The sequence below is a fragment of the Sinohyriopsis cumingii genome, chromosome 13 (genome assembly GCF_028554795.1).
Source record: "Sinohyriopsis cumingii isolate HCF-2022 chromosome 13, ASM2855479v2, whole genome shotgun sequence".
NCBI lineage: Eukaryota > Metazoa > Mollusca > Bivalvia > Unionida > Unionidae > Sinohyriopsis > Sinohyriopsis cumingii.
The window spans coordinates 56,507,474-56,520,235 of NC_142973.1; the positions used below are offsets into that span (position 1 = coordinate 56,507,474).

General features: G+C 34.5%; 1 protein-coding gene across 1 annotated transcript; it reads left to right on the top strand.

Moving 5' to 3' along the window:
• The first annotated feature begins 2,608 nt into the window (after window positions 1-2,608).
• Window positions 2,609-11,171, top strand: LOC149785623 (uncharacterized). Its single transcript, XM_089931218.1, has 10 exons — window positions 2,609-2,940; window positions 3,389-3,522; window positions 4,883-4,985; window positions 5,618-5,723; window positions 6,063-6,221; window positions 7,016-7,110; window positions 7,731-7,815; window positions 8,582-8,687; window positions 10,111-10,194; window positions 10,960-11,171. The coding sequence occupies exons 1-10, from the start codon at window positions 2,873-2,875 to the stop codon at window positions 11,091-11,093; spliced, it is 1,074 nt and encodes a 357-aa protein (XP_089787344.1). The 5' UTR covers window positions 2,609-2,872; the 3' UTR covers window positions 11,094-11,171.
• The last annotated feature ends 1,591 nt before the right edge of the window (window positions 11,172-12,762 follow it).

A 12,762-nucleotide genomic window follows, 5' to 3' on the forward strand; every position in this document is an offset into this window, starting at 1 on the left:
CAAACTGGGTGAATGTCTCGCCTCTCTCGGGGCTGCTAGACTTAAAATTCTTGCGAAACCCTTGCTCAGTTAGCTCGTATTTCTTCAGAAGTGCATCTTTCAACGCAAGGTAGTTCATCGGATAAAAGCGAATACAATTCTAACGCTTTACCCTTCAACAACGCGCTAAGATAAAGCGACCAATCTTCTTTCTTCCATTTTTGTACCGTGATGTACCTTTCGAACCTGTTTAGATAACTATCCATGTTATTTTTATCGTCTTCGAATGGGGGCAATTTTAGACCTGAGTTTAACGTCATGTTCCCCCTCCTTTCTAGTTTGCAAAAACTCAGAATTTATTTGATACTCCCTCTGCCTTTTCTATCTTATATCTCCAAAGCTTCTAACCGTACTTGTTTTTCCCTTTCTAACTTCCGAATTTCTATCTCTTCAAGCAGTTCTATCTACTCCCTCTCTGCTTCCCTTTCCCATTCTATCCTTTCCTTGTATGCCTGTTTTTTTTTCTTCTAATTCTATCGTCTCCCCTCAGCCTGCTTTACTAATTCTATCAACTCCTTCTTGGTTTCCCATTCTATTGCCCTCTCCTTTAACCTTTGATCCCTTTTCCTAGCCTTTTCTTTACCAACAACATTTCTAAGGAACTCCCCCTCATAGCCGAACTGTTTCCGCAGTTCTACAAGTTCTTTCATTGATGACATTTCAAAAGTTTGATGCGACCAACTTAAAGTGCAGTATTATGCAAAATGCGTAATTACTAGTTCAACAAACCGTATTTTCCTGTTCGAAAGGCAACAAAAACATGAAATTTATACCAAAAAATAAAGTAATGTTATGTGTGTCTACTCAACCTCACTGTCTTGTCAAGAGCGTCTGAAACATACAAAAGAACATACCAATATAAGGAAACAATACTAGTGTTCCGTTAAATCCGAAATGATCTCACTTCTGACACCATTTAGCAGTTTCTAAATTTATGTTACGTACGTCAGTATATACTGATAAAAGAAACTCGAATTTACTGTCGAACAACGAGAGGTATAGAAAGAAAGTCGAATTTACTGTCGAATAACGAGAGGTATATAAAGTCGAATTTACTGTCGAATAATGAGAGGTATAGAAAGAAAGTCGAATTTACTTCGAATAAAGAGAGGTATAGAAAGTAGAATTTACTGTCGAATAATGAGAGGTATAGAAAGAAAGTAGAATTTACTTCGAATAAAGAGAGGTATAGAAAGCAGAATATACTGTCGAATGACGAGAGGTATAGAAAGAAATTCGACTTTACTGTCGAATAACGAGAGGTGTAAAAAGAAAGTCGAATTTGCTGTCGAATAACGAGAGGTCTAGAAGACGAATATACTGACAAATAACGAGAAGCATTGTACAAAAGTTGAAGTTTCTGCCGAATAACGAGAGGTATAGAAAGTAGAATATACTGTCGAATAACGAGAGGTATAGAGAGTATAACTGACTGTTGAATAATGATAGGTATAGAACGAAAGTCGAATTTACTGTCGAATAACTAGAGGTATAGAAATAAATTATAATTTACTTCGAATAAAGAGAGGTATAGAAAGAAATTAGAATTTACTGTCGAATAATGAGAGGTATAGAAAAAAGTCGAATTTACTGGTGAATAACGACAGGTATAGAAGTCGAATATACTGTCAAATAACGAGAGGATTAGAAAGAAACTCATATTTACTGTCGAAAAATGACAGGTATGGAAAGAACTTAAAGCTTACTATCGAATCACGAGAGGCATAGAAAAAAAATAGAATTTACTGTCGAATAACGAGAGGTATAGAAAGTCGAATAATGAGAGGTACGTAACGAAAGTCGAATTTACTGTCGTATAACGAGAGGTATAGAAAGAAATGTGTAAAGTAGCAATCATTTAAAGTTAAGTCCGATATTATCACTTTCAGAAAATAGAGTTTTATATGCATCTTTTTTATTTTTCTCCTTTAGTTTTGGTAATTCATGTATATTGTTTTTCTGCTCTGAATTGCTTATATATATACAATTATTTGATTTTCCTGTCGAATGGATAGAAACATTTTAGTCAAGCTGTATATTTGATTTAATGGTACACAGAACAAGTACTGACTGATTGATTAATTGATTGATTGATTGGTATTTCTAAGTTTTAAGGCTTCATAAATAATTAAATCAATACCTTTTAAGTACAATTATCGCGGTTCAAATGAGAATGCATTGCACAATAACTTTTGCAATTTATTATAAACAATTTTTTCCCGAGCCATTATATATCCGTGACTCTTAAAACTCCCCTCAATCAATTACAAGAACAGACTAAAATGTTTAATGATGTTTACTTCCTTGAATTATTGTCAGCATGTTTTTGTTTTGTAATTCATGTTGTTTGATTTTATAATATTTTTTGTCGTTGTAAATGTTTGCATGTGTTTTCTACCGCTGTAAAGCTCTTAGAGCTTTTAAATATTAGGCGCTGTATTATGTGCTAAGTCCATATTATTATTATTATTATTATTGTCTACCACGGATGATCAAACTATTTCACCTTATTTCAGTTCATGTTTAAATGAATATATTACAAACATCAACATTTGTAAATTTGTTGTGCAAACCACTTAATACTTTCAAGTATTATTTTCAATTATTAATAAGCTAAATTACGCTTTTTACTCATTTCGAGGGGGACAGAGGAGGACCCCTCTGAAATACGGAGCGGCACACTCTTTCTTAACTAAATGTAGGTACAAATAACAGTCAATGACGTTTTCAATTGTCTTATTATGAGATAGTACGTCACGTGTATTTGACGTCATTACTTGACAACAGTACCAATTCCATTGTAAAGCTTTCACGTGCTGCGTGTCTTTCTGAGATGGTTGATCTTGATGTAGATTTTGTCTACATTCCACGTATCTGGGAAACCAGTGGAGAATCGGAGATGTAAGTCTTTCTTTATTTTTTCTTTCCATGAGAATTTGACTTCTAATTCTTAGACTTGCTATCACTGCCCGATTGAGATTTGACTCCGTGGTGTACGGATAAGTCTAGCTAGAATTTCGGTTCAATCGCGTATGCATTAAATGTGACACAACAGTGAATCTGGAAAGAACGATCCTGTTTTGTGCATTTTGTGTTTTTGTAGTTAGGGCTTCTTATAATCCTTGTAAAGCCGTGCACGGTATTTTTTTACTACGTTCACGAGCAATATCATAAAGTGGTTTCACTGATTCTTACTTGCTGTATTAGATTTTAGTAATGCGGAAATTGTACCAACAAGACTACAGCAAATGCACTATTTCAATGATGTTGTATTTTTCGGAGGATTTTGCCTTTAAATGAATGCTGGTTTTTGAATGTTTTAAGCGTTTGCAATTTTATTTACTTACAGCTTTCGAAGGATCCATATGTTTCTCAAATTGGCGTCTATGCTCGTCTACTTTAGACCAGCAATTGAAGGGCCAACATTTACTTACACACGCCAGAGAGTCCTCATTCAACTGATGAAACTCAAGCCTTGTGTGGGTAAGGAAATAAATATTTATCAGCCAACTCTTTCTAATGGTTACTAAAAGCGGTAATAAACAACAATTCTTTTTCTTTCCTTTTTGAATTCCTTGATTCTTTGGTTTAGAGTCAATTTCAGAACTGAGAGGAAATCAGGAAAGAGTTTCTCCCTGCAGATTTTTCATCACTTAGTCAAAATATAATCACAAAGAATGGACTACTTATTTGTAAGATTTTATATAAAAACCCTACTGTAAATACTTGTATTTCTCTCTGGGAATCCACGATTTACACAACGATATATCAAGTTATATCTAGTAATTGATCAAAATAAAGTTTATCCCTAAGATTGCATTGCTTGCATTTGAAATATTAAAGAAAATGATGTTTTATTACAGTTATAATTCGATCTAAAATGTATTCGTCGAACACAAATGCCATTCCATAATCTTCTTTGCATCGTTCGAATTCCCCGATTTAAACGTAAACCGTAACTTATGACGGACAGACACACCAATAAGGGTAAAACAAAACACCCCTTGCACATTCATGGAAACAAGACCGATGTCAGATTTTAATATGAAACATATATACATGCTTATAAGTTAAGTCCAACAGCAAGCAATCTAGATTTTACTTTGCCGTCGTACAATGCGCCAGCAGATTACTGTCTATGTAGTTAATACTGCAGAAATCTAGAAGGCGGTTCTGGGTTAGTAGATACGGTAATAGTGTTATCTTTTGGAACTAGACCAAGATGACTGGTTCTGGGACAATTTAAGTTCTATTTAACTGATCCAAAAAATGTGATATACGATAAAGAAATAAAATATTAATTCCAGTGATAAAATTACCTCTTCCGTAATACAAGGCGGTTTTGAAATCCGAATTTAGGTAAACTTTCCTTGACTCTCCACACTTTGCAAAATCCAGATCGAAATATCTCTTGCGGTAAAGAATACAGTTCAAAGGTTATAAAGGCGATAAGATCATGCAATCAAATATATAGCACATATATCTTTCGTCATTGTTTTGGTAACAGTAGGGTGCATTATTTAATATTTTGAAACCTAAATAATCGCTGTAAAAAGGAACTTTAAGCCTTAATTGACTTCTTGCCTTTTGAAAAACAAACTGCATATGATTTCCACTCTATTGATTATGAAATATGGGTGCAAAACAGTGAATAAAATCTAGTATTCCATATTTTTACATTTCTGTGAAATTACACGCATCAACTAACTTAAACAGAAGAAGAATATGTATTTTAAAGTCAATAAACTCGTTGATTAGTCTAGTCTTTTTTTAACTCCTATGTAAATAATGGTAAAACATATTACAAAGACCTAAATCCATTTGTGATTTGAATTAATTGTAGTTCCTGATGTCCAGCAACTGCTTGATATAATGCAGGAAGCGGCATTGGCTTACAGAATTGATAAGGCTGAGTTAGAAACTGCAACCCAGGCACCTGAGCAGTTGTAAGTATTGAGAGAGAGAGAGAGAGAGAGAATACATGTGATAAAAGGCGAAACATTGAATAACGTATGCATATTGAATAGCATGTAATATTTATGATCGTGTTTTGCAACAATTATCATTTATGACAGTAATGAGACTGGTAGTAATACGGGATAGCGTAATAACTGCTTTAATATGACTAACGACAAGAAAAAGTAATTATTCAGTATTATATAAAACAACAACAATAATAACTACAACAACAACATTAACAACAACAATAATTATAATAATTATTATAATATTAAAATGAATAGTACCAGCACCAATAAGTATGAGATAATACTATTTCACATATTAAAACACAGTCTTCCATCACGAGATATATACACCATGGTCAGGATCAAAAGCTTCGTTTTTCAAGTTGTCTTGACTGATAGTCGTTTGAACCTGATGCTAACCTTTATTGTTGTTGCTGCTGCTGCTGATGATGATGATGATGATGATGACGCTGTTGTCATTGTTCTGAAAGTAAATTGATCATATCTGCAAAATGAAAAGGAGTCTGATCGCTTCTAGTTTAAAATATTTCGAAAAGTTTATCAACAGCAAAAGCAGGTTTGGCGGCATCGCATATACTTTATTTTTTCAGGTTTCCAAAAGATCAGCTCGAAAACTGGTATCACAGAAAGGTCGAACTGAAAAGCTACATCAAAGAGCACAAGGCCGCTATAAAGAAAATACTTAAACTGCAGAAGGTAATACTTTTAAAAGTATTGACTTTCTTCTAAAAAGAGGAATTACAACTCGAAATGTTGCACGCACATGTTTGATACCTAATATTTTATATTATCTTTCTCTGAAACTTAATTTACTTTGTGTTTTATTTGTAATTTTGTTTATATTTTTTTATTTTTTTATTTAGCTACGCACATGCTGCGAATATCCAGCTACGCAATTTCTATTAGTTTAGGACAAAATACTTTGGAACTCTTTTACTCTTGGTACTCTTTTATTACGGTTCAGAACATGGTTATGCGTGCGAATTCCTATTTTTCGGAGACAGCCATACATATTATCGACTTGTTTCTTTTTAGTATTTCTCCACAAAGTATGATACGAACGAGACCCTTTGGGAAGCGATTGAGAAAATTCCCAGTGAAGCGAGTCCAAGGATGAGCAGAAGGGAGAAGAAGCTCTTGATATACAAGGATACAGTATCACAGGAACAAATCTTGAATTCCAAGATTTATTCGGTACGTGCTAAGTGCTAGAAAACATGTATTTTTATAGTATGTACTAGAACACGTGAAAAATAGCATTGGCAAATTATCTGGAACTATTTTCTTGAATAAGCAAATTCATTATATCATTTTAATGTCCTTAATCTTATTGAATGATGCAGCCTGCTCGCATTCAAATCAGTCATTTACGGGGCACAAGGTGTCGTAATTGAAGAAGGTGACAACATTACCAGTACAAAATATCCTTGCAAGGCCAATAACTACAGCGTGGACCTTCACCGTATTAATGTATGGACCAATTTAGGACAACTCGCAAGAAACGATATAACGAAGGCTTCAATTATCAACGCATTTTTTAATCAATATAATTCAATTTTTCTTATAAACTAATTTCATTTTTTTCTCGAGAAATTATTTCGATTTAGACCCAAATTTTCACGCGATATGGATGAATATTCGTAACGTTATTTATCATTGAATTTATAAATGTTATGGAATGCCAACTGTCTATGTGTCTAACCTGTATGGCAGTTGACTTACTCTCTGTCAGATAATCCTTTCTCAAATGGTCAGTAACGTAACAGATCTCATATTTCCTGGGATAACATTTACGAAAGCTCGTTCAAATGTCAAATAAACGCCGATTTACTGACTTCTGGTGGTAGGTGGAATTTAGAAGTTTGTCCATTTTTAATGGCAAATACATTTTTGTGTGTTCTAACTTTTTCGACTGTTTGGACACCTTCCAATAGGAGGAAATCTTTCATTTGTCTAGCTGATTGCATATGTTTTTGGTCATATTTCAGGAATCCTGCAGCCTAAGAGCCGAGATCGAGGCTGTGCTTCAAAATAAAATAGCAGAGGGTATTTCCAATTTAAGACTGGTTGCGGGGTACAAATGGTGAGATTTCCTTCAATTTTGTCTAAAAATCAATTACAAAGTGTAGTTGGTGAAAGCACATTTTCGGTAAAGGTGTCAAAAATTCTAACAACTTTGTATAATTAAAGGCTCTAATGTGCGCTGGTTTGTTTAAACTGAACCTGTTGCAATTATCTGATTAACAAGAAAAGTAACTGCCGTAAATACTGAGACAAAATTATTATTTTAAAGAAATGATGTCCTATTTGTCTCAGTCGGTCGACCATTTATATGTAAAAGTGTAGTCCAGCTAATACGTTTTCCATCGCATATTATTATTGAATATTCTAAAACCACAGTCTCGTTCTTTCTTCACTTTCCGCCTGTAAATATTTATCAGGTTCAACTGGGAGCGAAATGAGCCCTGAACGAACTGAACGAAATAGCGTTTACACACAAATTATAAACAAAGAACATTGCATCGTCTTTCTTCGTGAAAAGGCATATTTTCTGGTTACAAATATTACCTAATGGCTTCAAAAATATTACTTTCGACGAGATAATACATTATAGAGCTGAACAGTACAGAGATATACCGATTCACTATCTCGGTTGCATTAAGTCGAAGGCAGTACATACGGTATATTAATTCTCATTTTCAGTCCTGAAATCGACATTGCGGAAATATGTGCACGGACTTATGCTTTGACATCCAAAAAATATTCATACGTCGATTCCAACATAAAGGTGAGAATTATGACCTCATCGTTATTACTTTTAACCATTGTTATTATTATTATTATTATTATTATTCATTCGTTCATTCATTCATTATTTCATTCATTCTTTCATTCTTATCCCTTTATATGCAGGGCATTGCATGTTAGTTATGGTAAGTCCACCACGTACAGTGTGGTTATATGGCTTTCAGCCTGGTACCCAATCCTGTTGGCAAACATATTTTATTAAATTTGTTTCATGTTTTGCTTTGGACATATGTGTCTCTTCCAGTTGAAAAGCTGATGTTGTTCTTGTTGTTGTCGTTATTATTATTTTGAAAGCTCTGTTTGCAGTGTCAATCAGGAAATAATGATTGTTTCAAGGCTGTTTTACCTTTTCTCCAAACATTTCCTGTCAATAGCTTTTGTTAATCTTCCCAGTCCAATTATGTGACTGGCAAAGAAAACTGCGACCCAGATGTATTGCAGGTAAATTATGAATTGTAAAAAAGCTCACCATTCCACTGCCAAAGTAACTGAAAATGACTTTGTCAAAAAAATGGGATGACAGTGAGTATTACATAATAACATGGACTGATTACTCATTTCACAGAGTTCGTCTTGAATGGATACACTGCTATAAAGCACACGAACAAAATGTAATTCGTGTAGAATGCATGAAGATGAAACAATATTCGTGTGTTATTTTGTAAACAACCCCACCCAGTTACAAGATACCATGTATCGATCCCAGAAACTTGTGAAGAAATTTATTTACGTAACAATATTTCCAGGATATCAACGCCAACTGCGGATTTCTTCCGGAGGTCATAAGAACAAAAGTCGACGCAAGTAAATTTGTAAAGTTGACCGATGAAGCCAAGAAAGGACCAAGACCCAGTAAGGAAATTGACTATTGATTTCTTTTCTTTCTATTCTAATACTATTATTACAAAAGATGTGTCTGTGTCTGTGTGTGTGTGTGTGTGTGTGTGTGTGTGTGTGTGTGTGTGTGTGTGATTTGGACTTTTAACTTAAACTTTAACAATTTTCCAGTTATATCACTACGATGTTTGCCGTTTGGCAGTTTAATGTGATGTCTAGCATTGGGGCATCATGCTGCAGACATTTAGTTTCATGTCCCATCCAGTCACATTATCCTGACTCCAGGCCGAATAGTACTAAACACTTACTTCCTAATGTTGAGCGCCAAGCGAGGCAGCTACTAGTACCATTTTTATAAGTCTTTGGTATGACTCGGTAGGGATTGGAACCCGCGACGTCTAGCATCCGAGGCGGACGCACCAACCACTTGGGCCACCGGAGCCTTAAAAAGAAGAAAAAGAAGAATGATGGCAACAACAACAATAGTAATAATCAGGAGAATGGGGGAAAAATAACAACAGCAATATTAATGAAGATGATGATGATTATCATGATGATAAATTTAGATAGGTGTACAAGTACTTACGATGGTAGAAAGTACGTATGAATGTATGGATGCCTAGACATATGAATGTATGGATGCCTAGACGTATGAATGTATGGATGCCTAGACGTATGAATGTATGGTTGCCTAGACGTACGAATGTATGGATGCCTAGACGAATGAATGTATGGATGCCTAGCCGTATGAATGTATGGATGCCTAGACGTATGAATGTATGGATGCCTAGCCGTATGAATGTATGGATGCCTAGATGTATGAATGTATGGATGCCTAGACGTATGAATGTATGGATGCCTAGACGTATGAATGTATGGTTGCCTAGACGTACGAATGTATGGATGCCTAGACGTATGAATGTATGGATGCCTAGCCGTATGAATGTATGGATGCCTAGACGTATGAATGTATGGATGCCTAGACGTATGAATGTATGGATGCCTAGCCGTATGAATGTATGGATGCCTAGACGTATGAATGTATGGATGCCTAGACGTATGAATGTATGGATGCCCAGCCGTATGAATGTATGGATGCCTAGACGTATGAATGTATGGATGCCTAGACGTATGAATGTATGGATGCCTAGCCGTACGAATGTATGGATGTCTAGACGTATGAATGTATGGATGCCTAGACGTATGAATGTATGGATGCCTAGACGTATGAATGCATGGATGCCCGGATGGATGAATAGGTACAATTTGTCTCTCATCATATTTTATCAGTAAGTTTTGTTTCCTGTCTTTATAATAAAACAATTTTTATAATGAGAAACATGTGCGCAAATACAAACATTTCCACCATTATTTTGTACAATTCAATGTAATACAATAGCAAAATATGCATCGTAAACGTGATAAATTACTCTTTCAGGGAGGGTTGTTCTGCCAAAGAAAATCTATGTGACCTACTGGGGACAAATCCTTGACCCAAAGGAGAGAGGAAAATTTACTTGTGGTAAGAGAAACGTTTACAATAAGGTAAATTGTTCACAAGAAATGATAATTAAAGTACTGAAAGAACTTACTTACGGATACTTTAGGGTAGACAAACTATAGAAAGCTGTGTTGGGGTGGGGTGAACTGGGTTTACATGATGTAATTGTAATTGTTTTCCCATTTGGTGTGTAAAGATTTCGTTGAGTATCAAAAATGTCAGAGATTTTCTTGCATTTTCCTCTTGTTTTGGTGGATTTTTTTTACGTACGGCATTATTCCATAAATTCATCCCTTCTCAGCAAAAAATCAATTGTTCTAGCCTTTTTTAATAAGCAAAACTTATTTTCCAAAAATCATAGACAAACGATATTGTCTCTTTTCTGTTTCACTGTTCTTTCGTTTCTTCTCTCAATTGAAATGTATTATTTTATTAAAGTAAGTAAAACGATGATACGCCGCATTTAAGTATCACATGATGATAACACAGATTTGAAAACTTTTATAAATTAGACTGACTGTAGAGTATTTGACAGTCAACATTCACATTGTATAATTTATATAGGTGATAATTGCATGACTTTACATTCACAAGCATTTTGCAATCTTTAAAAAATTTAAAATCGAAAAAAAGAATTAGATCTAATATAATGTGGTGAAAAACTCGCTGATTCTAACACCATATAATCCATTTGAAAATGTCATAGTTATAATAAATTACTATAAGATATTTCTGATTTCTATTGTATGATATGTGTATGTTATTTGTTAAAAATTCTTTTATTAGAGAGACCAGTCAAGCAGAAGATAATTTCAACAGATGCTGGTAAAGGATTTGGCTGGACAAGGCGCTCTATTTTTTCCAGCAAGGAGTGGATTATTTACTATTTGGAAAGAGCTCCAAATCCTGATTTATTATAAATGAAGACATATTCCGTATTGCTTGTGGAAGCAATACAATTTTTTAATTTTTTTCTACAAGTTAGTTCTCACTCTATATGATGCTATTTGATGTATTTATGTATCTTCTATCAGTTGCTTAAATCCATGTATAAATATATTTCCTCAGTCGACATATTTCGTTTTTGTGTCTTTGCTCTGTTCGTAAATCACTTCAGCAGTTTCCTGTAATCCTTGTTGTAGTACGAGATCTTTCTCAGCTCAAAATCTTTAAATTCCTTCTGTCTCAGAGGGGTGAGGGTGGGTGAATCTTTTCTCAAACGTATTTAAATTTTTAATGTTGATTGTTTTATATCAATGCCAGTTCATATATTTGCTAGGATGGAACACTATCTAAATGAGACTTCAGTGACGTCCAACCTGCTGTCATGGTCTCCGTTAGGCACAAACCACCAATACATCAAGATCAAGTACCGTTAGTCCATCTTTCAATAAATCGGAACATATTCACCTACATGCTGGTAACCTTATCATGACTTCCGTTTCTGCAAATCTCATCACAAACCTTATTGATAACTTTTAAATTATTTACACAGATGTATATTTAAATTAAATAAATAAATGGTACACCAGCCCAGGAAAATACAATAATATCATTAAAATGCATTAGAAGGCCGTCGTTGTAATAAATGAAACAAGTGTAGAAAGGCAAATTCATTTGAAAAGAGTTCTCTGAAAGTTGGCATTGATGCATTCGCCCTGTATCTGACATTAAAAAAATAAACCAAACACAATGAGATATTGAAGAGTTTCAAAAGCAAACAATTCGATTGTATCGGTACATCAATTCCATTTTATCGGTACATCAAAGAACATACCAGAAAGTTTCTCAACACTAAGTTTTAGATTCTGACTGAATCAACGTCATTTGTGGAATCCTACCATTCCTACACGTGGAACAATGGCGATGGTTCTGATGTTCTGCTTTAAATATTTACCTCAAGATATGAAGCGACATCTCACTAAAATAGTAAAAATAGTGTAGGACATGAAGCAATTATGTTTTGTGTGTTGTAGCTGTTTTCATTTCTAGCTATGTCGAAAGGTCTATTAGAGGATAACCTGTATGCATTTATGGGGAAAGTATGGTTACTAACTAATGGGACACCCCAAGAATTCACCAGTGTTTATATCTTTGTCCAATTCGCCGAAGAGTTCTTTCAGTTATAAGAATCACGCAACGTACTGTTACACAAAAAGGGTCTCACTAAAGAGAGAATCTAACACATGAAGGAATCTGACTTGAAGCCCATTTCTTTTCCCAACTTCCATGGAGGTCAAGGCAACGGTCATTGTCAACTTAAAGGTTATTAAACAAATGAATACCACAAAAATGTTCTTTAATCACCTAATAACTACACACCATCAAACACTTGCATGGGTGTTCTTGTTTCACATTTGTATAAGACATGTGTATGTATTTCAAAGTCGAATATCAGTAATTTACGCCATGCAAAACAAGGCACGATCCAAACACTCAATACACTCAACACTCAATGTCCAATTACTAAATACGTATACCTAACTCATCCAGAGAATTCCATATCTTAGGAATTTAGGGAGGGTCCATTATGCGAAAGCTAATCTACAAGGCCTCGAAATAACTGTACATTACAATGTCTGCTCTTAG